Below are 27,679 nucleotides of genomic sequence, written 5' to 3'. Positions count from 1 at the left end.
CATGAGACTCAAACCACACTACTGCACAGAGAAAAAGGGAAAAAAAGGGGACAGAGGACCGTAATTCTTCATTATTCAGGCACTACACACTTTCAGGAGGGTCCCACTATAATTATGCTCCACTTATAATTTACATAAGCCCTAAATAACCTCAGCTTTATTGATGATTTCAATATAAATGCAAGCTTATGCAAAGGCAGGGGTATCCACTCCAGCCATAGCAATCAAGTCTAACCTGTTCTGACAGACTGCCCCTAAAATGGTTGCTAACATAGCAAACATTACACTTTATAAATAGCTGTTAAGCTTTAAAATGTTTTTTTTTTCACATCTATGCTAGGCAGAGTCATTCAGAACATAATTCATTTCCAGTATAGAAATGTAAATAGCACACTCATGCTAACAACTTATAAGCATTTAAACATGTAATTTAACAGCTACCTCCAATTGTCAAGATTTGGCATTCACACATGAAAATGAATCTCATTTACATAAGCAATGACCAACAATGTTGTCAAGTGCTCTGCAACGACACAGTAATTGCCAAACAAACAGTTGATTTAGCATTTGAAATGTTAGTTAGCATATATGCTAGATAGCATAAAGGAGTTCTAGATTGAAACCTTATCTGGCTTACAAAACAAACTGAACAGATTACTATAAATCCAGGAATCCAGAATATTTCAACATCGTTGTCAGCTTTTACACATTGTTTCAGCGCTTTAGTACACGTAAACAAAAGCTTTAGCATTTGGTTAGCAAACAGGCTATCATGTTGAAAATCTCAGCACTTATTAGTAATGGTGAACTTTTGGGGATAATATTTTTGAACTATGTTCTTAATGGAAGTATTTATAGAAAGAGTTTTATTTTAATTTATAGAAAAATTTATAGAAAAAGTTTTAGTTGGTTTAGCTAATTAGCATGGTCCATTAGCACCTAGTGGTAAAACGTGTAATTGTACTCTGGGCCTCATTCTCTATAGACGGCCATTCAATTTTGTTATGCTACGCATAAATCGGAAACATTTTATTATTTTACAGTAGATGTTTTACCAGTGACCAATATTTTTGGAGGGCTCTTAAAAGCATTAAAGCAAACTTATATTTTACTCGTCTGCTGCCTTTGTGTTACTTACATTGTCTTTACTGTCATTTTTTTTTATTAATTTAAAGGTGCCATCGAACGTTTTTTTACAAGATGTAATATAAGTCTAAGGTGTCCCCTGAATGTGTCTGTGAAGTTGCAGCTCAAAATACCCCATAGATTTTTTTTAATTAATTTTTTTAACTGCCTATTTTGGGGCATAATTAGAAATGCACCGATTCAGGCTGCGGCCCCTTTAATTGCCCGCGCTCCCTTAAAATGGATCTTTATAAAGTGTTCGTCATGCAGCATGTCTAATCGCGTAAGTATGGTATTTATTTGGATGTTTACATTTGATTCTGAATGAGTTTGAGGCTGTGCTCCGTGGCTAACGGCTAATGCTACACTGTTGGAGAGATTTATAAAGAATGAAGTTGTGTTTATGCATTATATAGACTGCAAGTGTTTAAAAATGAAAATAGCGACGGCTCTTGTCTCCGTGAATACAGTAAGAAACGATGGTAACTTTAACCACATTTAACAGTACATTAGCAAAACGTGCTATCGAAACATTTAGAAAGACAATTTACAAATATCACTAAAAATATCATGTTATCATGGATCATGTCAGTTATTATCGCTCCATCTGCCATTTTTCGCTATTGTTCTTGCTTGCTTACCTAGTCTGATGATTCAGCTGTGCACAGATCAAGACGTTAATACTGCCTGCCCTTGTGTAATGCCTTGAACATGGGCTGGCATATGCAAATATTGGGGGCGTACATATTAATGATCCCGACTGTTACGTAACAGTCGGTGTTATGTTGAGATTCGCCTGTTCTTTGGAGGTCTTTTAAAACGATTTATATAAGAAGGAGGAAACAATGGAGTTTTAGACTCACTGTATGTCATTTCCATGTACTGAACTCTTGTTATTCAACTATGCTGAGGTAAATTCAATTTTCGATTTGATGGCACCTTTAATGCATCCTTGCTGAATAAATCAATTTCTTAAAAAAAACTTATACTGACATCAAACTTTTGTTTAGTGTTGAACTTAACTTCACCCTATATCGATCAAAACTTAAATTGAGAATTCAGACCTGCTTTGTGATAATTCAGAACTTTATAAAACCTGAAACTTCAGGGCAGTTACAGTTATGTACTATTGAATTGATAATTAATTCTCCCACAGCACAGCTTCATGATTTCTGAAGTATGATTCTGAGGGTTTGGGTTTAATAGTTCTAATTCTAGCAGCAGTGCTCTAACTGTACAGCGCAGAGGGGGGAGGAATGTTTGGGTCTCAGCGCTCCACTCTGCCGTGCGCCCTGGATATCCATTGTGTTCAGTGTTGTGAGATTCCACAGGCATTGTGTCATGGAGTTACATTAAGGCCAGGGATTGGCTTCATTCCTATGATTGAATGTTTTCCACCTGAATACTGAACTCATGCTAATCCAGATGACAGAAACTCTTTCGAAGAGAAAACCGCCGATTATTTAATCATTGGTTCGCTTCCATTATAGATGTGTCACAGTTACAGTAAATGAGCAACTCCTCTCTCTCTATTATTCACTGTTCTCTCTGGCCTGTGAGTGAAAAGGCAAATACAAATGTGAACACTCAATTGTTCAGGGGTATTCAACAGCAGTAGCCAAAAAAGAAAAATCCCAAATGAGATATCTATATCTCAATTGTTGCTTGTCAACATGATTTCATTAAAAATCACACATGATACTACAGATACATGCATGTTTGGGTTTGGTAAGATTTGTTAAAATTTGTGTTAATCTAAGGCTGCATTTATTTGATCAAAGATTCAGTATAACAGCAATATTGTAAAATATTATTACAATAACTGTTTTCTACGGTGATATATTTTAAAATGTAATTTATTCCTGTGAATTTTCAGCATCTTTACTCAAGTCTTCAGTGTCACATGATCTTTCAGAAATCATTCTAATATGCTGATTTGCTGCTCAAGAAACATTTCTTATCATTATGAATGTAGAAAACAGTTGTGCTGGTTGATATTTTTGTGGAAATTGTTTATTTTTTAGGATTCTTTGATGAATACAAAGTTCAAAAGAACAGAATTTATTTGAAATTGAGACGTTTTCTCATGTCTCCTACTTCCTATTCTTTTCTTCTGATCAAACGACCCCATTAATCTTAAAGTCCCCCTGTAGTCAGTAATTTTATCCGTTAAAACTCATCTTTGATCACTAAAATTACATATTTAAACGTTTTTTTTCTGTGAAAAAAATTCTTAATGCTTTAAAATAGCTTGAATGTATAGCCTCATTTAATATACATGGATCAATGAATATAATAATTAGCCCCGCCTCCACTCACTCGCACAGCTCAGAGATCCACTTGGGCAACTTACTGAGGTAAACGCTGGACAATGGTCTCGCTTTTTACAAAATCTACCCGGTTTTTCATATCAACAGAAAAATATACCAGGATAACCTTCTTTTGAGACTCCCTTGCACGGTCAGTTAATGATATGCTAAAGCCCACCAGCACATTGACGTGATTGGTTACAAGGTAGTTTGTGACGTCAGAAACACCAGCAATTTCAAACCGCGGGTTTGAGACTGTCTTTGGTTTACTGTAGTTTTAAAAAGAAAATACTCAGCAATGGTATTGACTTATGAATTTGCACATGGATTGCCTTAAAGCATATTAAAACCACCAGATAGACATATGAACAATATTAAAAACTTGATTTTCACCACAGGGGGACTTTAAATACCTCTTCATAATTTCAGAAGAGACTCTGTGCTCAGATTTAAAGAGATATAAAAGTCTGTGATCAAATTTCAGGGATTTTCAATATAAACTCAAACGCTTGTCAAAAATTCCAACACCAAATTATCTGAGCTATGAATATTAACTAGAACATTAACTACATGCTTACTATGTCAACAGATGTCGCATTTATTTTTATTCGCCTCAGGAATTGCAGAAAAAAAAAATGAAGGCAAATGAAATATTAAAGTGATATTTCACCCAAAAATGAAAATTTGATGTTTATCTGCTTACCCCCAGCGCATCCAAGATGTAGGTGACTTTGTTTCTTCAGTAAAACACAAATGATGATTTTTAACTCCAACCGTTGCCGTCTGTCAGTCAAATAATGCTAGTGAATGGTAACACAATTTATAAGAGTCAAAAACATGCACAGACAAATCCAAATTAAACCCTGCGGCTCGTAACGACACATTGATGTCCTAAGACACGAAACGACCGGTTTGTGTGAGAAACCGAACAGTATTTATATCATTTTTACCTCTAATACACCACTATGTCCAACTGCGTTCAGCACTCGGTTAGTGAGGTCTGATCGTGCTCTGACAACGGCAGTGATGTCTCGCTCTCATTGAAGTATAAGCGTGAGACATCACTTGTCAGACCTCACTAAATGAACCCTGAACGCAGTTGGACATAGTGGTATTTTAGAAGTAAAAAATTATATAAATAATGTTTCGTGTCGTGTCTTAGGACATCAATGTGCCGCCATGAGCGCAGGGTTTCATTTGGATTTGTCTATGCATATTTTTTGACTCTTATGAATTGTGTTACCATTCACTCGCATTATTTGACTGACAGACGGCAACGGTTGGAGTTAAAAATCATCATTTGTGTTCTACTGAAGAAACAAAGTCACCTACATCTTGGATGCCCTGGGGGTAAGCAGATAAACATCAAATTTTCATTTTTGGGTGAACTATCCCTTTAAAGTCTATCTATTAGGTCGCTAAACCAACATAACTAACAGAGCTATTAAAGGATTCAATCGGAGATATATTAATAAATATCCTGATGCATTCGAGATTTATAATGGCAGCGAACGGGACCAACGAATATGAAGCTGAAGAAACTGCATCCATCCTTCATAAACGTACTCCACGGAAAAAACGGAACTGGCGTCTCGTCAGTTAAGCTTTTTCCGTAAGCTGAATAGAGAAGGCTTAGGACGTAGCGTAAGCTTTTTGAACTGCAAGAGGTGTTGCGCTTTCTTCCTAAGTTGAATACGGAAGGCGGTCTGGCAGAAGCTAGATATTTTACTTCATAACTTGTTAAATATGGATTTTTTTTTTTTTTTACACAAACGCATCGCTTTACTTTATAAGGACTTTATTAACCCCCCGGAGCTGTGTGGAGTACATTTATGATGGATGGATGCAGTTTCTTGAGCTTCATACTCATTGCCCCCGTTCACTGCCATTATAAAGCTTGGTTGTGTCTGGATATTTATTAATATAACTCCGATTGTGTTCATCAGAAAGAAGAATGTCATATACACCTAGGATGGCTTGAGGTAATTTTAATTTGAAAGTGAACTAATCCTTTAAGTCTCCTGAGCTTTGACTAACGAGCAACAAAATGTTCCTCTCGAAAGTGCGAATTATAAGTGACATTATCATTAATAAGTCAAAAGTAATTAGCTTGCAGCTGATAGAGCTTGACTTTAAGCACAGATGGAGTAATTCAATAGAGCCTTGCTTGAAGCCATAAAGATCGACTTTCAAAAGCCATCAGTAAGACATCTCCCTTTGAACACTCTGACAGTCTTCTCTTCTTCATTGCCAACTTTGTAGCACATCAAACACACCAACCGCAGTATCTTAATGCAACATTGGTTTGAGCCATGCACATTTTCAGTTGCCTCAGATAGAGCCTATAAATAAAGCCTTTCTATGAGGGAAAGGCAAACAGAACTGAACACTCCGCACATTGTTGTGAAGGGTGATTGCGAACAACACCGGTCTTGTCTGACGATACTCAAGACCGTGGAGAACTTGATGGATGAGGGTTTTATTTCTAAACTCGACAGGACCTGTCAGTGTAAAACTGCCGCTTGTTCCTCTGCAAGGCTCGCCAGACATTTTGGCTCCAGGGAGGTGGCTTTGCGCCTGGCTCCCTTGGAGAGCCCAAAGATTTAAGAAAACACACCATGTGAAAAGGGCATTTTAAAATGGACCCCGACACCCACCATGTAAGCGAGTGAGGTCATCGTAGTTACCTCAGAGAAACCTTTGTTAGTGGCTGGATGGTGAGGAGAATTTCTGGAGCTCTGCCTGAGCTCTGGTCCCACTCGTCTTATGGGAAACAAACCTCATTGAAACGCCCTCCGATGTCAATTGTTTATAGTTTTGCAGCAGTTCGGACTTGATTTTGCTGACTTGCCATCATTTATTATGGTGGCCGATATGATTAAAGTTGTTTACTTCGGAATCAATGTGTCAGATTGTCAATTAGCGGAATGTCTGTGAGCGAATGCCAACAGTAAATGATTGTTGGTGATGTGCGAGGTTGCTTATTGGTACAATAACTCTTCGCCATCTCTCCAGCTTCCCCTCCCGCCCTTTCATCTGTTGCCTGTCTGGGTGAGAAAAATTCCTGGGTGATTGTTGAGGGGCCCACTGTGTTCATGAACAAAAGGCCTCCTCTCTCTCAGGGTGGCAGAGTGCTTGGTTTCCGGCATGAGGTCATTCTGTTGGAGGAGAGAGAGAGGAAGAGATGTCATTTACGACTTGAATCAGAGATTATGCTGGTTGCTTGGGATAGAGGCAGGATGAGTTGGGTTGGAGGGAGTTTGTGTATGTATACATGTCCCAACCTGGCCTGGTTAGCACAGCGTTGGGGACGTTAATTTGAAGTGTAGCTTGCCAAGCTTCAAGCTTCTCATAATTTAAAGTCTAGCTACAGACAAGTTGGCTGCACTACAAGCTACTAAATGTGAGTAGCTATCTACAGTGGTGCCATTTTGTTGATATAACTATGCTAGATGTATTTAAAATCATTTAGTATTTATATACCATTATAGTAATATTTTGAACTAGATTTATGTATTTTGAATTTTCTGTTTAATTTTTGTTGAAGTTTTAGTCTCGGCTATTTTATAGTTGTCACGCTTGGTGGCACAGATCACATGACGCAGGAGAATTACTAGAATAAGTCTTTAATCACTATATTTAAGGAATGCAGGAAAGTGCAGGAAAGCTATAAACAACAATGAACAATGAACAGAAGAAACTAAGGGTATAAATACACAAAGATAACAAGGTAACTAAATGAACAACAGGTGAGCGTAATCCAATCAGAAACCATAGAAACAAAGGCTACGTTCACACTGCAGGTAAATGTGACCCAAATCAGATTTTTTTTGCCCACATGTGATGTGACTCATATCCGTTTTCCCCATGACAGTGTGAACAGTACAAACCACATGGAATCTGATCTGTTCAATTCCGATGTGTGCCACTTCCATATGTGGTACTAAATCCGATACAGGTCAGATGTTTTGTAATGCGACCGCATTGTAAACAGTCAAATCGCAATTCATGCGATTTTCGCGTCACTCAAGATTCGTCAAGAGATTCGCCATGTGCTCATGGAAGATCACACTATAAATAAACGCATAATCGCTTACTTTAAAGGACTAGTCCACTTTTAAATAAACTTTTCCTCATAATTTACTCACCCCCATGTCATCCAAGATGTTCATGTCTTTCTTTCTTCAGTCGAAAAGAAATTACGGTTTTTGATGAAAACATTCCAGGATTATTCTCCTTATAGTGGACTTCAATGGCCTCCAAATGGTTGAAGGTCAAAATGACAGTTTCAGTGCAGCTTCAAAGGGCTTTAAATGATACCAGACGAGGAATAAGGGTCTTATCTAGCGAAACGATCGGTCATTTTCGAAAAAATACAACTGTATATGCTTTATAAACATAAAATATCGTCTTGAACGTACTTCCGCTTTCTGCATTCTTCAAAAAGCGTACGCTGAATGTCTTACGCCTTCCCTATTCTACTTACAAAACGAACGCGGCACCAGTTTCATTTTTTCCGTAAGTAGAATAGGGAAGGCGTAGGCCATACAACGTAAGCGTTTTGAAGGGTTTGAAGCTGCACTGAAACTGTCATTTTGACCTTCAACCGTTTGGAGTCCATTGAAGTCCACTATAAGGAGAGTAATCCTGGAATGTTTTCATCAAAAACCTTCATATATTTTCGACTGACGAAAGAAAGACATGAACATCTTGGATGACATGGGGGTGAGTAAATTATCAGGAAAAGTTTATTTAAAAGTGGACTAATCCTTTAATGCCCTCCGTGTTTACTTCCGTATGACAGCGTGTTGTGTGTGTTGCCAAGTCTGCGATTTTCCTGCAGAATTGAGTTACTTTTTCACTGTTGCAGCGGGATGTTTTGCAACTCCATGGGTTGAAGTGACCGCACTAACGCAATATTTAACCCCAGAACGCAATTTTTACCGGGATACCCCACGGAACGCGATTGGACTAGTTTTGGACTAGATTTGAGAAGCAATTGAGTGGATTTTGTGGTAAAAACCTGGCAACCCCATTTGTATCATTCTTTTGCACATGCAGGTCAGTTCAGAACCATGATCTGTTCACACTGGAAATCTGATATTGGCCACATTTATAACAACAATGTGAACAACTATACAAAAAAAATCAGATCTGAGCAAAAATCGGAATTGAGCATTAAGGCTTGCAGTATGAACGTAGCCTAAAGGAGCTTTCACACTAGCAGTTTAGTTCCAAAAGGGGGATGTTTGCATGAAAAATTGGTAATGTGAAAGCTGTCATGCGGACCCGGGAGCGTACCGGGGTACCGAACCCGAGATTACCTGTAGATTTTGGTTGCACTCGAACTGTGCTGCAGTTTGCGTGAATGTGAAGTAAAATAAAATGTGCCTACATTTTAGCCGATGACAGCTTCATTAGTTTAACAAAATACATTTAGGGGATGGCAATGATGATGATTTACCTGGTATACGAGCAAGAGTGAGCGTGCAGTGTAATCGCTCATGAATAATGAAAGCCGCCGTGGGTTCGATAGAATCAAGTCAGTGTGAAACCAGACTATGTATCATGACAAAATGTGTTGGGAAAAATAGCTTGTTATTGGAAAAACTCCACTTTTGAAATAGCTGAGCTACTGTCATGCTATTGAAAATTAGTGAAATTAGCAACATCACTACCTTTAGTTAGCCACAGCTTCACCTGAACAAAAAGAGGACCAATATGGTACGTTCTGAAACCCGTATTGAATAATACTTCCTCAGAGAGCTCCTGAAGACCTCCTGGCAAACTACATATCAGTTGTCAGCACAAAAATAAAACTCCTGAGACTTTTCTCACAAAAGCTTTCCATCCGACTCAACATCATCAATGTGAGTGTAGTAGGTCGATATGTACCTATAAAATCTGGCTGTGACTCAAGAGGATTGTCAACTGATTGTATGTCATTCCTTGCTGTCTGTCCCAAAGCTCTTAGCACGTTTGATATGACAGGTTATTTAACAGTAATCCTCCTGTCTTGATCTATCGCCACAGCATATGTGGACCAGGCAGCAAGGCACAAATCCTCATACGGTCTGCTATCAGCGAATTGATGGCCTTGTCTAAGGGATACAGATCATTGTGCAGCACTATAGATGGGTGAGTGAGTTCAGGGCACTCTGTCAGTGTCGCTCACAGCCCGGCGGTGCCAGGCTGAGTCAGAATGGCCTGTTCTCTTTCTCTGCACACTCAGAGCCAGCTGTGAAAGGCTGCCACACTGACCACTGCTTCTTCACTGTCTCTTTACTATGTCAAGGGATGGTAAACAAAGGACAAGTGAGTTAAAGTCATATTAGCCTAATGAACCAGACTGGCAAGGCTGAGTTTGGATGTGGTCTAGTCTTGTGGTGAAACATTCAGGCTTATGACCAAGTTCAGCCGGTTCACCCAGCAAGGGGTTCTCTATGAACCATCACCATTGTGTCCTTGAGCGAGACTCTTAACCCCGTGGTGCTCCAAGCAGACTGACCCTGCAATAAATCAAAGTCCTTCTAAAAGCAAGTCAGTCCTCTCGGCAACCATCTTGGAAACGCCCCATGCAGCTATTTCCAGTCATGCGAGTTCATCTATCTATACTGTAAAAAATAATACCCTATATCTACTCAAAAAAATTGTGGCAACAGATTACAAGCAATATTATTAAATAAAATGTAACAAATAAGAATTGAGTTAAAATTAATCAAATGAGCTCCTTAAAATGCATAAATGCAAATAGCACACACAAAAAATTAAGTAAAATTTAAACAAAAAATACTGGGTTCAGTGGACAAAACAAAACTATATTAATGAATACTACTTAATGAAATTATTTTGACATAACACAAAATTAAGTTAATATTATTAATAATATTAAGTGGATTATTTAAATTAATGTATTTTAATTAAATTGGATTATAAGTATAAATAACAGACAGATGTCAAAGATTAAGAACCCTTTATTTATCAGAAAATTGGGCAATACAAATGCAGACAAGGCACTGATTTTCCAGGTACAGATGACTGGTGTTGTAGTCTGTGGTGTAAAAGATCACCCCTTGTTGCAATCTGCAGATTTTACACTGCCATCTCATTATTGCACCTATTAAAAAACACATGAGTGAAAAACAAAAAACAAAACACGAGTACAGTTCAAGACGTTTTAACGGTTAACTGCATTTTTGTGCACTTTAATTCATTTTTATGACTCTAATACCTAATTATACTGTGCAACCAAATGAATCTATGTTCATAGTTTGTTGTAAGAGTTAAAGCGGTGCATGTGAGCACTGGAAACAGCATACACTGTTGATTAGCAGTGATTGGCTTTTGAGAAGGTGTGGTTTTAGCTTATGTGGTTTAACCAACCAACCAACCAACCAACCAACAACCAGTCAGTCAGTCAGTCTAACCATCCATCTGTCTGTCTGTGTAATCAAGCAATCCAATCAATCAATCAATCAATCAATCAATCAATCAATCAATCAATCAATCAATCAATCAATCAATCAATCAATCAATCAATCAATCAATCAATCAATCAGCCAGTCTTACCATCTGTCAATCAATTAATCAATCAATCAATCAATCAGTCAGTCAGTCTAACCATCCATTCATCTGTCTGTCTGTCCATGTGTCCGTCCGTCTGTCTGTGTAGTCATCCATCTGTCCATTCATTCATCCCAATCAATCAAACAGTCAGTCAGTCAGTCAGTCTAACCATCCGTCTGTCTGTGTAATCAATCAATCAATCAATCAGTCAATCAATGAGTCAATCAGTCAATCAATCAGTCAGTCAGTCACTCACTCAGTCTAACTGCCCGTGTAAATGTGTAAATCAACCAGTTAATCAGTCAGTCAGTGAGTCTAACCATCCGTCCATCTGTCTGTGTAGTCATCTGTCTGTCTGTTCGTCCCAATCAATCAATCAATCAATCAATCAATCAATCAATCAGTCAGTCAGTCAGTCAGTCTAACCATCCGTCCGTCCGTCTGTAAAATAATCCATCTACCCGTCCATCCCAATAAATCAATCAGTCAGTCTAACCGTCCATCCGTCCAACTCGCTTTGGTTTAAAGCATAACTGAAATGACAAACTACTCATTATTTGTTTGGATAAAGTGAGGAAACTCTCAAATCCAAAAATAAAATAACTAATACAACATAAATGGAGTTGCCTGTAGATTCATAGCTCTAACTTGATGACTGAGTCGTTTGTATGTGAGAAGTAGGTGAATAAAGAACCTCTTTTTTGGATAAACTCCAAACCACAGTGTCGGTAATGAACTCCTTATGTATGTCAAAAGACGCACTTGAATGAAGCCGCTTTCTGACCCTCCCCCCTCCTTTCCCGTACGCACCACATTCGGTTGCATTTAGAGTCATTCATTACAAATGGAGCCCCCCACCCCCGGCCATGTGTCCCATGACAGCTGAATGAGCAACTTTCTGGCAAAGGTAGAGAGAAAGCATTAAATCGGTTTGACACAGAATGTTGAAAATTGAGTCATCAGGCATCTTTACGTACCTTCAAAAGCCAGACCGTTTCAAAATATGAAAATCCAATATGAATTAGTAGTACATTTAAAATTATGATAAAAAGCTGTCCCAAAGTCAAAGTAAATATTGCTTGTGAAACAAATATTTTTATTGTGCAAACAGGCTCAAATTTGCTATCACTCATTAAGTCGTTGTAATATCTCAGTGAAAAGAAGAGGGGGCCATTGACACTGCTAGTTCAAATAACATCAGGTTGCTTTTGACCTTTGGTCAGTTACCATGTGACTGAATCCGAGAAGTCAGAATAGGGTCAACCTTGGGTGAATTTTGAAATAAGTGTAACAGAAGTCGTAATGACTGTGCAACTGTGTGACCTGTTCTGCCCATGTCAATGGCAACAGCTTTATTTAGTTTGACCTAATTCCCTACTTTGATCCCTTCTGCGGCAGTAGTCTTACTACATGTAAGCTAACATCATTTAAATACTCAGCAATGGTCTCTAGTTCTGGTGTAAATAAACACTGAGAAAACACATTCCATTCTATCTGTATTATACAACCAGACAAAACAAGTTATTTTATTCTATAACTTAAACAAACGGCCTTTTGGGACAGCTAAGTCAACAATAGCATTAACAATTGTGGAATCAGATTCATTGTTTGCCTTACAAATCTACATATTCAGCAGCTAAAATGGTCATTGTCCTGACAAATACAAGCTAGCGCGAACCAAGTGACCTCATCAAAACAGGGAGTCTGACAAAACTGTCTGCTTCCCCCTGAACTTCCTGTTGTGAGGCATGGACCCTAAATCCCCTGTTTGCTGTCCAGCACCTCTTCCTGTTTTCCACATGCCTGCTGGGAGTTTGTTATTGTCATCTACCACAGCTGGGCTCTGGTTGGACACGTTCCCTGAACACACACATCCAAACACATGACACTCTCCATGCAAAGAGTACAAAATAGAGCCTGGATCTCCTAAAAATGAGGGCATTCTTTCCTGTTCTGGGATTTTCCATTTTGCAACCCTGTTATAAAAATTTGGGTCATTTTGTAATTTTCTGGTGATGAACACACAAAAATACTGCAATATTTAAAATAAATAAATAAACAAATGTCAAAATTAAGCATATAACGTTCATAAAAGTTAAATGCCAAAAAATGGATATCAGGGTTGCAAGTAACAGTCTTGCAAATTTAGCCCAAAAGATAGATAGATAGATAGATAGATAGATAGATAGATAGATAGATAGATAGATAGATAGATAGATAGATAGATAGATAGATAGATAGATAGATAGATAGATAGATAGATAGATAGATAGATAGATTGATTGATTGATTGATTGATTTAGGTCATTAGATTTTGGTCATTAAATTAGTTAATCAAAAATAGTTACTAAAGTGAATCGAATATAAATAAAATGCAACGGATTTTGTCAACATAAATTACATTACTGTATAATTTTAATTGCTGGATATGGGATTTGTGCCTTTAAAAAAGTGCTATATACACTTCATTCATCTCTCTTAATGGCAGATGTTCATATCTGGGAAAAGACAGAAATACAATGGTGATATTTCTGAATGCTTCCTTCCCCATTAAGTGGCGAGCCTGACAGATCTTCAAATAAATATTTGAAATAGTCGCATCTGGTTCTCGATCCAAAGGAAGGAGGTCAATGAGGACGCAGCCCACTTGTTTTGACACATCGCTCGTATGCGATGATGTCAGTAACATTTGACCCTGACCAATAGCCAGCATTTCCTGCAAGCCTCAAGGCATGTGTGTCCGCTCAGATCTGTCAATGCACACATCCTGTGCACACATCACCCAATGAAGTGGTAGTCATTCAGCACTAATTCTACCATTGTTAACGTAAAAGCCTGGATATCGTTTCTCCAAAACAAAACTGGTAAGCTCTCCTGTATGTTCAAAACATGTCATTTGAAGAATAACAAGAAAGTTTGGCCATTTCATTAAATCTTAAGTGGGACTTGAGCAGCAAAACAATAAACAAGCTATACATGATTCGCAAATAAGTTTAGCAATCAAATCAAGAGCATGAAGAGGACTTTGTTTACTCGGTTCATGTAAGGCCAATTCTTCTGACCCTTAATGGGCTTAATCCTTATATTCTTGTTTTCTACAGGCAGCAGTGCTCACTGATGCAAACGATGAAGGAAATCAAGTACAGTAGTAGGCCTACTGTTGCTGGAGGGGCTTATATTGAAATGCGACAGTCATAAGAAGCAAAAGAGAAACAAAGCCATATTAATGTGCCATTATAATCCCTTCACTTTGCTGTTAGAAAAACAAGAAATATGTTTTTGGACATCTGGATATAATTGATTATGATGCTTTATAGGACAAATAATAGAGAGAAGTTAAAGGGTTATGAAACCCTTGATGAAATTTCTGTCATTAATTACTTACCGTCATGTCATTCCAAACCCGTAAGACCTTCGGTCATCTTCAGAACACAAATTAAGATATTTTTGATAAAATTCGATGGCTCAGTGAGGCCTCCATCGACAGCAAGATAATTAAGACTTTCAAATGCCCAGAAAGCTACTAAAGACATATTTAAAACAGTTCATGTGAATTTCGAGAAAAAACTCGTTAAATTTCGAGAAAAAAGTCGAAATAAAATGTTGAGAATAAACTCGTTAAATTACTAGCATCAACTCATTAAATTACGAGAAAAAAAATCGTTAAATTACCAGAACAAATTCGTTAAATTACGAGAATAAATTCGTCAATTTAATGACTTTATTCTCAACATTTTATCTCGACTTTTTTCTCGAAATTTAACGACATTTTTCTCATAATTTAATGAATTTGTTCTCGTAATTTAACAACTTTTTTCTCATAATTTAATGACTTCATTCTCAACATTTTATTTCGACTTTTTTCTCGTAATTTAACGAGTTTATTCTCAACATTTTATCTCAACTTTTCTTGAAATTTAATGAGTTTTTTCTCGTAATTGAATGAGTTTATTCTCAACATTTTATCTCGACTTTTTTCTCGAAATTTAACAAGTTTTTTCTCGTAATTTAACAAGTTTATTCTCAACATTTTATCTCAACTTTTTTCTCGAAATTTAACGAGTTTTTTTCTCATAATTTAATGACTTTATTCTCAACATTTTATCTCGACTTTTTTCTCGAAATTTAACAAGTTTTTTGTCAAAATTTAACAACTTTAATCTAGAGATGTTTTTTTTTTTTATTATTGCTTGGCCCTAATCCTCTTCCGTAATTTCAAAACACTGCTTCATGAAGCTTCGAAGCTTTACGAATCTTTTGTTTAGAATCAGTGGATTAAACTGCCAAAGTCATGTGATTTCAGTAAACGAGGCTTCGTTATGTCATAAGTGTTTCGAAATTTCAGCGGTTCACCACTGGGGGGGGGGGGGGGTGTCAGTTTGATACATGCTCCGGACCACTGATTCGAAACAAAAGATTCGTAAAGCTTCAAAGCTTCATGAAGCAGTGCTTTGAAATCTCCCATCACTAGATGGTATTCTCGTCTCTTCATAACATTAAGGTTGAACCACTGCAGTCACATGAACTGTTTTAAATATGTTTTTAGTAGCTTTCTGGGCATTGAAAGTGTTAATTGTCTTGCTGTCAATGGAGGCCTCACTGAGCCAACGAATTTCATCAAAAATATCTTAATTTGTGTTCCGAAGATGAATGAAGGTCTTACGGGTGTGGAAAGGCATGAGAGTGAGTAATTAATGACAGAATTTTCATTTCTGGGTGAACTAATCCTTTAAAATACTTAGCTCTTATTAATTTAATGCATTTATTTAATTCATCAGTATTTAATGAATCATAGCAATGCCTTAGCAACACACTAGCATCACGGTGACCCTTTCATCACAATTGTGAGTGTAAATTGCACAAAAACCCCAACAACTGCAGGAAACGGTGATAGCGATATCTGATTCGCAAACAAATCATTTGAGTCAAATCTTTTGATCACTTTGGTTCTTTTGAATCTGTCAAACTGATTTGCAAAGACGTCTGAATGATTCACAATTCTGAATCTATGACAACGCGCAATTGATCTCCACTGGAGATGAGATGTACATTATATACATTTATTTGAAACGTTTTTGGCTCAAGAACTCCCCTGGCTTTCCCAGAACTGCTCGTACTAGCAAATAGCGTGTTCATAAGTCAATTAATAAAACAGGGTTACATTTACATTTAACCAAAATGTCATGAATGAATCATTAAATTACCATAAACACTCTTAAATGTCTACAAAACATCATTTAAATCAACTCTGAAGGGGGTGGATTTACAATACCTCTTCTTTTATTATATAATGAATCTGAACCAGTGTATCTATTCTGGTATTTCTGTTATAGGCAATGTCTGTATTAGGTATCGGAGAGGTGACTGAGGGTCTGACACTGTGTCTAAGGTCATAAAGGTCAATAATGCAGTACATGTGTCCACTAACGCACACTTAACGTGTATTTCATAGGATTTATTGCACCATTGGTCATTATATGTTAAACTATGATGGTGTAGAAGTTTGTCTGGATGTTTTCTTGTTTTGTTCCAGTGAAGTCCTGACAAAAACTCAGCCTTGAAGGCAAACGATATTGCCTTTGTTTTATCTAATTGTGCTTGCAGAGGTGGTTGATTATTTTTAGAGGAATGTGACCATGCCAAATGAATAGACTCCAGGAGAATTCAACAGTGGCCCAGACGCTTACGTATATAGGACATAGAGTGTCAAAGATAATGTCTTGGAATAACCCTGTTTGCATAAAGAGCAGAATACCATGTTCGGATGTCGCTAAAGTTATCTGTACTGTTAACCTATCAGAACCTGTAGAAATGACATCAACTGTTTCTTTATCTTAAAGGGTTAGTTCACCCAAAAATTGTGTCATTAATTACTCACCCTCATGTCGTTTCAAACCTGCAAGACCTTTGTTCATCTTTTTGATAAAATCCAATGGCTCAGTGAGGCCTCCATTGACAGCAAGATAATTAACACTTTCAATGCCCAGAAAGGTACTAAAGACGTATTTAAAATAGGGCTGTCAAACGATTAATCGCGATTAATCGCATACAAAATAAAAGTTTGAGTTTGTATAATATATGTGTGAGTAATGTGTGTAAATAATATGTATATATAAATACACACAAATTAATGTATATATTTAAGAGAAATATGTTATATATATATATATATATATATAAATTATATATATATAAATTATATAAAAATATAAATAAATACATATACTTGTAAATATTTCTCAAATATATACATGGATGTGTTTGTATTTATATATACATAATAAATACACACAGTACACCCACATATATTAGGCCAACTCAAACTTTTATTTTGTATGCGATTAATCGTTTGACAGCCCAAATAACGACTTTATTCAACAATATCTAGTGATGGGCGATTTTAAAACATGCTTCATGAAGCTTCGAAGCTTTACGAATCTTTTGTTTCAAATCACTGGTTCGCAGCGTGTATCAAACTGCCAAAGTCACGTGATTTCAGTAAATGAGGCTTCGTTACGTCATAATGGTTATGAAAACACACTGGGGGGTGTGACTTTGGTAGTTTGATACACACTCCGAAACACTGATTTGAAACAAAAGATTCATAAAGCTTTGAAGCTTCATGAAGCAGTGTTTTGAAAGGACATTTTTTTGCAGCCCTAAACCACAATAAAATGCGTACGTAAATAAAAATATGGGTACCTGTGAAAAATCAATACTGAAAATTCCTTCATATTTATATGGTACATTGCACCATACTTTTACAAACTTTACTTAGAGTGTAGTACAAACACCAAACATACCTATTTTGTATTACCATTGGATATACAACACTAATTGTAAGCTCCTACATGTGGGTGCTCATTGAAGTGAGCGGTCAGGCCAAAACACATGCTTGGCACATGTCTCTCATTACAAACGACCAATTAAGCTGTTGTGGTATGCTCTTTATTTGCTCATCCCCAAATGTTTGAGGTCACAAGGTGGGCGAGTGCATGTGCTTCCAGTACACGAGGCCGCCAGACCGCTGCATACCATAGCTGAGCAACTAAGCAAAAGTGTTAGCGCCACAAACCTGTGCATCCAGAGCTGTTATTAGGGTGAAAGCAGCAATATTCCTATAAAAATCTGAACTATCATTATCGCCCTCACATGTCGTTCTGAAATGACATGCTGTCTCACCCCAGGGCTCTTCTGGCCTGGCAGAAATGGTGCTATATTGAGAGACCTCATGTGCCCTATGAGGCGGAGATATCAAGCTGCCACCTCTGGCACATAGTGGACAGACGCAGAGATTGACGCATAGCGTACCCTTGAGAAAAGCCTGACCTCAGATGACTGCTTTCTGCGCTAAACTCCATCGACCATGGGAATGACTCCATGCATTGTTTAGAGAGCCATTGTGGTCCGTCAGATGTTGTTTCTCTAAAACAAAAGGATGAACACAGTAAATAAGTCTCATTTGTATGTCTGCTTTGAATCAGCAATGATCAATAGGCAAGTTCTAAATCACCCTTGGCAAAGTAAAACCAAAACAAGACTGAAGTGACTTTAAACTTTGGAGACAAATAGTTTACATTAGCCAAGGTTCTCACAATTGACCGTTCGCAAAGACCCGCCCCCTTTAGTTATTGTTGCTATGTCTGGCAAACCATGCCGCTCTCACACCATACATCATGTTCTCAGGCAGTGAAAAATACATCGCAGAGCAAAGAGGACACTGTCGACGTGTCGAAAGACAATACAGAGCAGATTACTTTTAATATGAAACAAAGTCTTACATCTTTGCAGTTTTTAAAGAAACTACCGTTTTGTGGCTCTTTAATGTGTCGTGACAGATCGCTGTAGCCAAGGTCCCTTTATGACAAGTAATTTCACTTGGTGGCCATCTTTGAAACGCCTCTCGGGCATGCAAGTGCAGATCCTATCTCTATGAATGGGGAAACATCAAATTCTCCAAAGCTGTTTGCCAAGCTTTCGATTAAATGTCATATTTGAAATCACCAATGAAATCTGACAACTACTGTCTCATAAATTTAGTTTCTAAAAGCTTGAATCATGACAAAAAACAATTTTTCAGGCTTGACCAAGCTAATGCACATGCGCAATCCTAAATGCGTGTCTCTTGTGTCTCATTTCGGAGGCTTGCGGCTGACTGTTTCTATAGAAACCGGAGCTTCTAACGGCCGCTGCAGTGACGCGATGACTTTATCAATCAACGATTGGCTCTTATTTAGAAGGCAGGACTTATTCCTCCATATTGCGCGTTGCACTTTCTCCCATTCATAATAATACGAGTGACACATCTTGTGTTATTCTATAGTCTTTGGCTGTAGAGCCCCAACCGATCATCCCTTCCTACTAGTTAATTTATAGCATCAAATAAACATGAATGAACATCAGAAGGAATGTTGTTTCAACCATGGAAAGAGGTCAATACACACTATTTTTTTAACATTTTAACATTTATTTTTTAGTTTAAGTCCACCGACGTTAATCTACTAACTCCCCTGACTGCTTTGTTGGACATAACGGTGGATTCGGCATTATGGTTGGTTAGATCGTCTGTCAATCAAACTCCTGGCGAAGGGTCAATTGAGAGCAGTTCAAGAGTGGTATCATTTTCTGAACAGGGCATATAGGCATCATGGGAATGATTTAGGCGTTAAAGTCGGCATGAAATGAAACTTTGCCTTATCTCATTTCTAAATGCATGTCATTGATTTTATTGTGAACAATTCATCTGTGCATATGTTTAATTTTAATTTTTTTTTTTACTTTGTAGTTCTTAAAGGGATAGTTCACCCACAAATCACTTTTATGTTGTTCTAAACCTGTATGATTTTTGATCATCTTTGAAACACAATATTTTCCTATATTAGTCTATTCACTCAAAATTCTGACAATTCAAAACATTCATAAAGAGATTGTAAAATAAATCCATATGAATTGAGCGGTTTAATTCAAGTCTTCTGAAGAGATGATGGCTTTATGAATAGATTTGATTTAGGCCTGTATTCACATATAAACACTGATCAGCGAACATATATGGTAAACAGAAGCTCAGCCGTACTTGCTTGATGCATAATAACAAACCTCATTGGTTCTTGCGAAGGCTCGAATGTCCTGGCATGACGCGTGTCAAAGGATTCCAAAAATGAAAATTCTGTCATCATTTATTCACCCTCAAGTTGCTTCAAACCTGTATAAATTTTTTTTTTTTCTGCTGAACACAAAAGAAGATGTTTTGAAGAAAATGGTTAACCAAACAATTGATGGAACCCATTGACTTCCATAGTATGGGGGAAAAAATACTATGGAAGTCAATGGGGCCCATCAACCATTTGGTTACTGACATTTTTCAAAATATCTTCTTTTGTGTTCAGCAGAAGAAATTAATACAGGTTTGGAACAACTTGAGGGAGGGTCAGTAAATTTTTGGGTGAACTATCCCTTTAAGTAAGCATGTTCAAGCTTCCATTTTTCCTCCACGTGAAGTTCTCAAGTTCCAAAAATAAAAGAAAAAAGGCTTCTTTTAAGTGCTGTTTTTACTGTGGTAAACGTTGCTAAACTTCAAATCAGTAACATACAAGTTATTTATCAATGCAAGTTTTTACTTTTGGCAGTTGAATGCTAATTTTAGTTCCAGCCAACAAGACTTTTTATTGTACATACCGTAATAGTAAGATGTCAGTATGCTACAAATTACCAAAGAGTATAATAATAAGGTTCACGTTGTGATGGATTGTGGCAGTTGTATCTGTGACACTGCACCAGTTGTACTGACATTACATTCCATCGAGTTCCTAGCATGGTTTGGAAGAGGCACTACAGGCTAGCGAAAACGTTTCTGTCCTGAGGTGACCCACATGATGTTATTTTCGGTCTAAACGTATTTAGCACTTACCCATGGAGCTCATTCTACTTGGCAGTAAAATTTCTTGCTCATTGGCAGCATCTGCTCTCCGTCCCAATAACTGAGGGCCTTGTGTACATCTGTGTCACTGCAGTAGATAAAAAGATTGCAGAGTTTACCCAAATTGTTATGCCCATTGTTGATGGTTACCATAAAATTAGTACAAATTATTGCTTATCTAATCCTTGAGGAGTCTTGAATATGTCCACAGTAATTCCCTCCTTAGAAATAAACAAAAATGAATCTATTTCGTTAGAACATCACGTTACATTAGGAAATGGTCTCTAAGCAGATCATGAGATTCTATGAGGTGTCAGTCAATCATTTAAAACAATATGACATGGATACTTTAATCTGTCTTATAAGTAAAGAACATCACTCATAAAGAGCTCAAAGTTTCACATGACTATTGAATGAAAGTGTCTCCTTGCATAGTTTAGAGACCATGACACAAGCAAAATGTCACATGGATCTGACAAGAATCTGAATTCTGCCCTTTCAGACTTGGCAACGGCACAATCAAGCTTCTAAAGAACTAAAGGTGCCTTAGTGATCTAAACATGCCAAAAGAGATACAGCAATAATAGAAACTTGCGATCTGACATTAATATTAAAAATGTTTCAATGAGAAAAAAACAGTTACTTTTTATTTATATTTATTTATAGTTTTAAAAACAAAGAAAAAAGGTGTATTTACAGTAAGACATGATAGAAACCACTACATTTTCTGGGCTAAAACCACATTCACCAAGAGTAACATACATGTTCGTAATTTTCTGAGAAAATGTTGTATTTCTAAATGAAAGTGAAACGCATTCATATAATAAATACTAAATACAATTCTTCTTATATAAATTTTCTTATACCCTCATGTTGTTTCAAACCCTTATGACTATAGGGCTGGGTATCATTTAAATTATAGTGATTCCGATTATTATTGATTCCTAGTTTCGATTCCAATAAGGTAAAAAAAAAAAAAACAAACAAACATAGATATCATTCACATTTATTAAGTCTTTTTGCAAAACATTTCATTGCAGCTCAATACCATGAACAAAAATCAGTAGGCTAAAGAACACTTACACAAGGAACTTTTTAAATGTTCTCTTTGTTTTTTGTTGTTTGATTAATGCTAATTACACAGACGGCAGCAGGATTATTAGTCTGCTGTCACTTTAAGAGCTAATGCACAGATCCAATATGCTGTTACACATGTGTTTTCTTTCTCAACTGTTTATGTTCACTTAAAAGGGGAGGGGGGTATCGCACACAGTTTCTGATAATCTCATGTTAATCCTGAATACATAGTAATATTGCATCCTTCATATCTCCGAAAAGTCTTTAGTTTTATCATATTTATAAAAGATAGATACGCTGTACCAAGTCTTTCTGCCGTCAGTGCCGTGGGCAGAGCTAAAGAGCCATGAGCGCTCTCAGCTTTTGCGTAGAGATCGTCTGCAAGCTGTGACATCATTATAAATAAAAAGGGAAAAAAACATTCATGTTGTTTACATTTTATGCACTTGCGTGCCGATTGCCAACAAAACACAGACATCTGATGCAGCTTTACTCACCACCCGCGATCTGCAAATCCAGCGCCGAACTGGGACTTGTTTACAAAGCATTCATCACCGAAATCCCGGGAACAAACAAACATACGCGCACAACCCCGGAAAAACAAACTTCATTCAATGTTCCCTTAACGCTGGGTTCTTTGGGAAGCTGAAAAATGTAATCTTTTCCTCACAACCAAAAACACACTCCTTTGGTGACAGGAGCTGCATCTCATTTCGGAGGCTGCATTCTCCGGAGGTCACATTTGAAGGCTGCATACGTCATCAAGGATGTCATATTTAAGAAAAGTGACCGTAATAAAATTGACTGATATTCATTGTGAGGTGTAAAATACTGTAATTTGTTTCTTACTTTGCAATCTAATGGTTATTTTTCTTAAATGAGACTGCCTCGATGTATGCAGCCTTCAAAGGGTGCAACCCCTGAATTGGGACACAACCATTGTTGAAAAATCCTGACCGAAGCGCGTTGATGAGCGTGCTCTTGCTCTGGGTGATGTGTGTGTGCACGCTTATCAGGGATAAGTGCCTATACAAGGAATTCCACCTTTTATGATGTGAAACAGGCCATACTCGAAAAAAAATCAGCAAAACATGTCCACAACCGGAAGTACACAGCAAAATCTCCAAAGTTAAATCAACTCTGTTTAGAGTACATATGGTCCCTCTCTAAATAGTGTTAAAATAACACTGAAGCAGAGTTAAAGTTAATGAGATAATTAAGTGATGATTGTGCATTAGTGATGAACACCTGCTGTTAACAAGCAGAATCACTAAAGAAAAGAGAAACACAAGAACAGCCTTATTAATTGCTTAATTATCTCATTAACTTTAACTCTGCTTCAGTGTTATTTTAACACTATTTAGAGAGGGACCATATGTACTCTGAGTTGATTTAACTCTGGGGATTTTACTGTGTAGTATATTTGGCACAGAAATACTCTGTCATACGTCCAACTCGTGTTTTGAAACTTTGCCCATGTTTAGCATAAGAATGCAACTGTTTAACAGTGTAAATAAGTCAGAATGCATGAAATAGAATTACACCCCCCCCCCCCCCAAGACAAAAATGAAAATTTTGTGTGTATTTGTCCATTCGAGCGCAAGAAGACACGAAAGAGAACTCAATTCAGTATTTATGCACTATATGAGAGGTGGCTTTCTGTGCGCGTGCTTTGGATGTGACACAGCACAAAACAGCGCGCAAGTAGTCTTGTGCTTGAATGGTTTAAGATCACATTCAAATGCACACAAAGGAAACAATAAGAGGAATCGAATTTTTCTAATAAGTATCCCATTCCTGACCTTAAGTATCCAATTCCAGAATTGAAATTGTTTTTCGATTCCCAACCCTACTTATGACTTATGTTTTTCTTCTGTAAAACATAAAAGCAAATAATTTACTGAATATCAGGTTGGGTGAATTCAATAGAATGAAAGTATACTGTGACTCATTTTAACACTTTACAAAGCTCCCAAGAGTGTTAGCAGAAGTTTCCACACATCTAGCAGCTTATTTTTCAAGAGAAATTTACCATGAGACACGATTTTCCAAGAGAACCTTACCACAAGCCATTGTATTGAATTAATTTAACCAGATATTTTTTCAGTTATCTTCTGCTGTGCTCTGCAGAAAAGGAAAAGTCAGACAAGTTGACACGAAGGTGAGTAAATGATGACAGAATTTTTGTGCAAACTGTCATTTTAACATGCTTCAATGACAGTACAATTTACCTGCTTCAATGCAAAAAACATAGCTTCCTGGAATGGAATATGGAAAGTATATTGAAATCGAAATCTATTTGGATAAATAGCCCAAAAGCTTATAGTTAATAGCCAAAAGCTTATTGTCACATTTTTGTTGTGTGAATATTAAAAAAATATTCACACAACTATATATAAAAAAAATCATTGTTCCAAAGCAATGTGACTTTTTGCTCTCGCTCTGAAGGGCATAGGGATGAATTGTTTTGATTCAAATATGAATTCGAAAATTAATGTTTGGTGTGAATAGGCTCAAAACAATATTGTGGCAAGCAGGGCGGGTCCAAGAGCTGTGGGAACGGAGCAAGGCTAGTGGCACGATTGCTAATAAAGGAGGAGTGAAGGACCTTACGTTGTGTTTTTTATGTTTGCGTGGCAGTCATCCATGAGGGGCTGCCGCATTACTTTCGTTTTGTTTTTTGTTTATTTTATGATTAAAGTTACCTTGGAACATTCGCCTGTTCCCACCTCCTCCTTCCTGAACTTAAACCTTGTTACAAATATATATGTATATATATTTTTTTTAGCCACCAAATTCTGAGGTTCAGTCCATTTAATACACTTTCACTTCTTTCCTCTCCTTTGGAATCCTGAGTAGAAATGTCCACACAGATCCATTCCTAGGAAAACCCTTCATCTGTTTACAAGGTTTCCACATGTTCCCTGCAACAGTGTACTCCAGAGTCATGGTGCGGTTCAGCGTGAACACCGAGTCCCCTCTCACTACAGCTGTAAACAAGGCCCCTTTGCTGTTGCCATAGTGCCCAGGCATCGATGTCCACTGGCCTGTGGTGATGTTGTAACAGTCCATCAAACAGCGCAGGAAGTCATCTTGGGGGCCGTTGCGTATGAGGTAGAGGTTGTCCCTGTGGGCCACCATGCAGTGTCCATAGCTCTGGTGCTTCAGAAGTGTACTCACCAGAACCCACACATTCTTTTTTGGGATGTATTCGTAGATTTCATTAGTCTCCATTGGCTTCCACAGACACACAAAAATTCGACTCATGGCTTTGGTACATGCGACCCCCGCAACCGGTCGAGGTAAAGATGCTGCGAAGGTCCAATCCTTTGTGGTGACATTATATATCTCAACAGAGGACATGATGGTTCTCTCAGACTCTCCTCCGATGGCGTAGAGGCAACCTTCTATACCAATTAGGGTGAAGTTGTACCGTGGCTGTCTGGGACCTGGCAGCAGAGTCCAAGTGTCGGTGACAACATCATAGCAAAAGCTAGCATCAACAGCCCTCTTGTCAACACCATGCACACCTCCAACAATGTAGAGTCGATTGTCCAAAACAGTCAAACCAGCCAGAGAGGTGCTGGCCTCCATGGGCAAGGCAGTGAGGACCTTCCAGTCTTCATCATTCTCATTAAGGTAACATACTGTCCTTGTGGCAGCAAGAGGAAGCTCATCTGCAGTGCAAGTAGAATGTGAACCTACAGCCACGAACACACTAGGAACCAGAGACTCTACATATTCAGTCAGCTCCTGAGGAAGGTTCTTCAAATTCTCTTGCAGGTCACAGTACATATTGCGGATGAACTGTGCCGCCATCTCATGGAGTCCCCATAAGCCGTAGGTGGCCGAAGCTTGGTACATGAGCAGGCAGTTGTTGGAGTTGAGCAGATCTTGAAGATGCCTGGCAAGAGGTTCGGCCTGGAAGAAAGCAGCACATTCAATGGCTTCCAAAATCTCGTCATCATTCAGAATGGGTCTGTCACCACTAGCCACGGCCAACATGATTACAAACCCTTGAGCTTTGAGATTCCTCACGTGAATCTCTTCTTGATGGCACTCAACCATCCCCGATCTGTAAAGTGCCCTGAAGTATTCGCATTCTCTTAACAGTAGAGACTTGTTTGTTTCAAAGACACAATCTCCAACTCTTACCTTGACAATATCCATGTCTAGCAGCCTATACTTGATTGAACTGGTCTTGTGATATTAGGCTACAAATACTCACTGTTGTTGAAAACCAATTGTTAGACATTTAGCCTTTGCTTGTGCATTAAGCAATTGTCTATCTACCAAAACTCTACCTTAGCCTGGCATTTACACTCAAATGTCCCTCGCGTGTCAGTTAACAAAACTGTCCCCCTCCAGCTGGCACATGGTGTGTGTTGGGATTCAGTTTTGTTACTAAGATAGCACTTCCTATAGATAGCAGCAGTGCCTCATGACAGGCATTACACAGAAGTGTGCAATGACATGAGTGAGGAACAACATTCTCATAGCACTTTAAGGTCAATGATATGAATTACACTGCATCTGTGATTAATTGTGATGATTGGTTGTGTGTTATTGTTGGCGGCAGTGTCATATCCAAGACTTCAATTAACTCAAGCTGCTTTGAGTTTTTATATTAAGGGATATTTAGAAGTGCTTGTTAAGGTACTGTTTCTGAAATTGTGTGGCGTGCATTTGGATTTCTACACTGTAAAAAAAAAAATCCATATAAATCAACTTAAAATCTTAAGTTGAGTTTACTTAAATTAAGTACAATTACATTGGCTGAACAAGTCATTTCAACTTAAATTATATTAAACTGACTTAAAAAATTTAAAGTAAAATTTTTCATAAAAGTCAAAATTTCTTAAATAATTTTGATGAGTTAAAGTAATTTAGAAACTTGTTGCCATGACTTATCGGTCATATTTTTATAGAGACATCAGACAGATGATAAAATAGAAGCAAATCCCAATGTAAATATGTAAATCCCATTGATTTACATTGAAGAAGGGACCTGTGCCATATCAAGGGAATAGCATAACCCGTGTGTCCATCCACAAATTTTAATCCAGATTTTAGGAGAGTGCATAAAAATCCAAGATGCACATAAAATTCCAAATTGCATGCACAAAAACACTTTTTTCATAAAAAAAAGAACTAAAATAAAATTCTCTTAAAAATAAAAGATTTTATTCGGAAAGAACATAGAATACAATGTAAACTAAATGTTTAAACTAGTGCTGTCAAAGTTGATTAATCGCATCTAACATAAAAGTTTGAAAATACGCATATAATAAAAAACCCCACATAGAAACACCCTAGCAACCACATAGCAACCACCTCGAACACTCTACTGAGTAGCTAACAACCATCCAGAACACCTTGGCAAGCACCTACCAATGAACCACAACAGCAAGAACCAGAACACCCTAGAAACGGCATAGCTACCTCTGAGCAACTGCCTCGTAGACCCTAGTGACCTTGGCAAGACTTACCAATACCCTAGAAACCACACAGAGCACCCTAGCAACCACGTTTTAAAATAAAAACTTAGAAAATTAATTAAAAATTGAAGTTGTTTACAATACTAGTGTGATTCCATCTTGAAGTCTTTATCAGAACAGTTCAACATTAATGTTTTGTGAAGGTTTACCTCTCTATTAGAGTAGACCAGACACACAACATGGGTCCA

At 37.5% G+C, this 27,679-nt stretch overlaps 1 protein-coding gene across 1 annotated transcript; it reads right to left on the bottom strand.

The window, feature by feature from the left end:
- Nucleotides 1-23,560: 23,560 nt before the first annotated feature.
- Nucleotides 23,561-26,700, bottom strand: kbtbd13b (kelch repeat and BTB domain containing 13b). The gene has a single exon (XM_048159623.1). The coding sequence runs from the start codon at nt 26,161-26,163 to the stop codon at nt 24,808-24,810; it is 1,356 nt and encodes a 451-aa protein (XP_048015580.1). The 5' UTR covers nt 26,164-26,700; the 3' UTR covers nt 23,561-24,807.
- Nucleotides 26,701-27,679: the final 979 nt, after the last annotated feature.

Source organism: Megalobrama amblycephala, linkage group LG15, assembly GCF_018812025.1.
Source record: "Megalobrama amblycephala isolate DHTTF-2021 linkage group LG15, ASM1881202v1, whole genome shotgun sequence".
Lineage (NCBI taxonomy): Eukaryota > Metazoa > Chordata > Actinopteri > Cypriniformes > Xenocyprididae > Megalobrama > Megalobrama amblycephala.
This window is presented reverse-complemented; position numbering and strand designations above follow the sequence as displayed.

Excerpts from the sequence above, each read along its gene's own strand:
- kbtbd13b (XM_048159623.1), bottom strand. The coding sequence starts at position 26,163 with ATGGATATTGTCAAGGTAAGAGTTGGAGATTGTGTCTTTGAAACAAAC.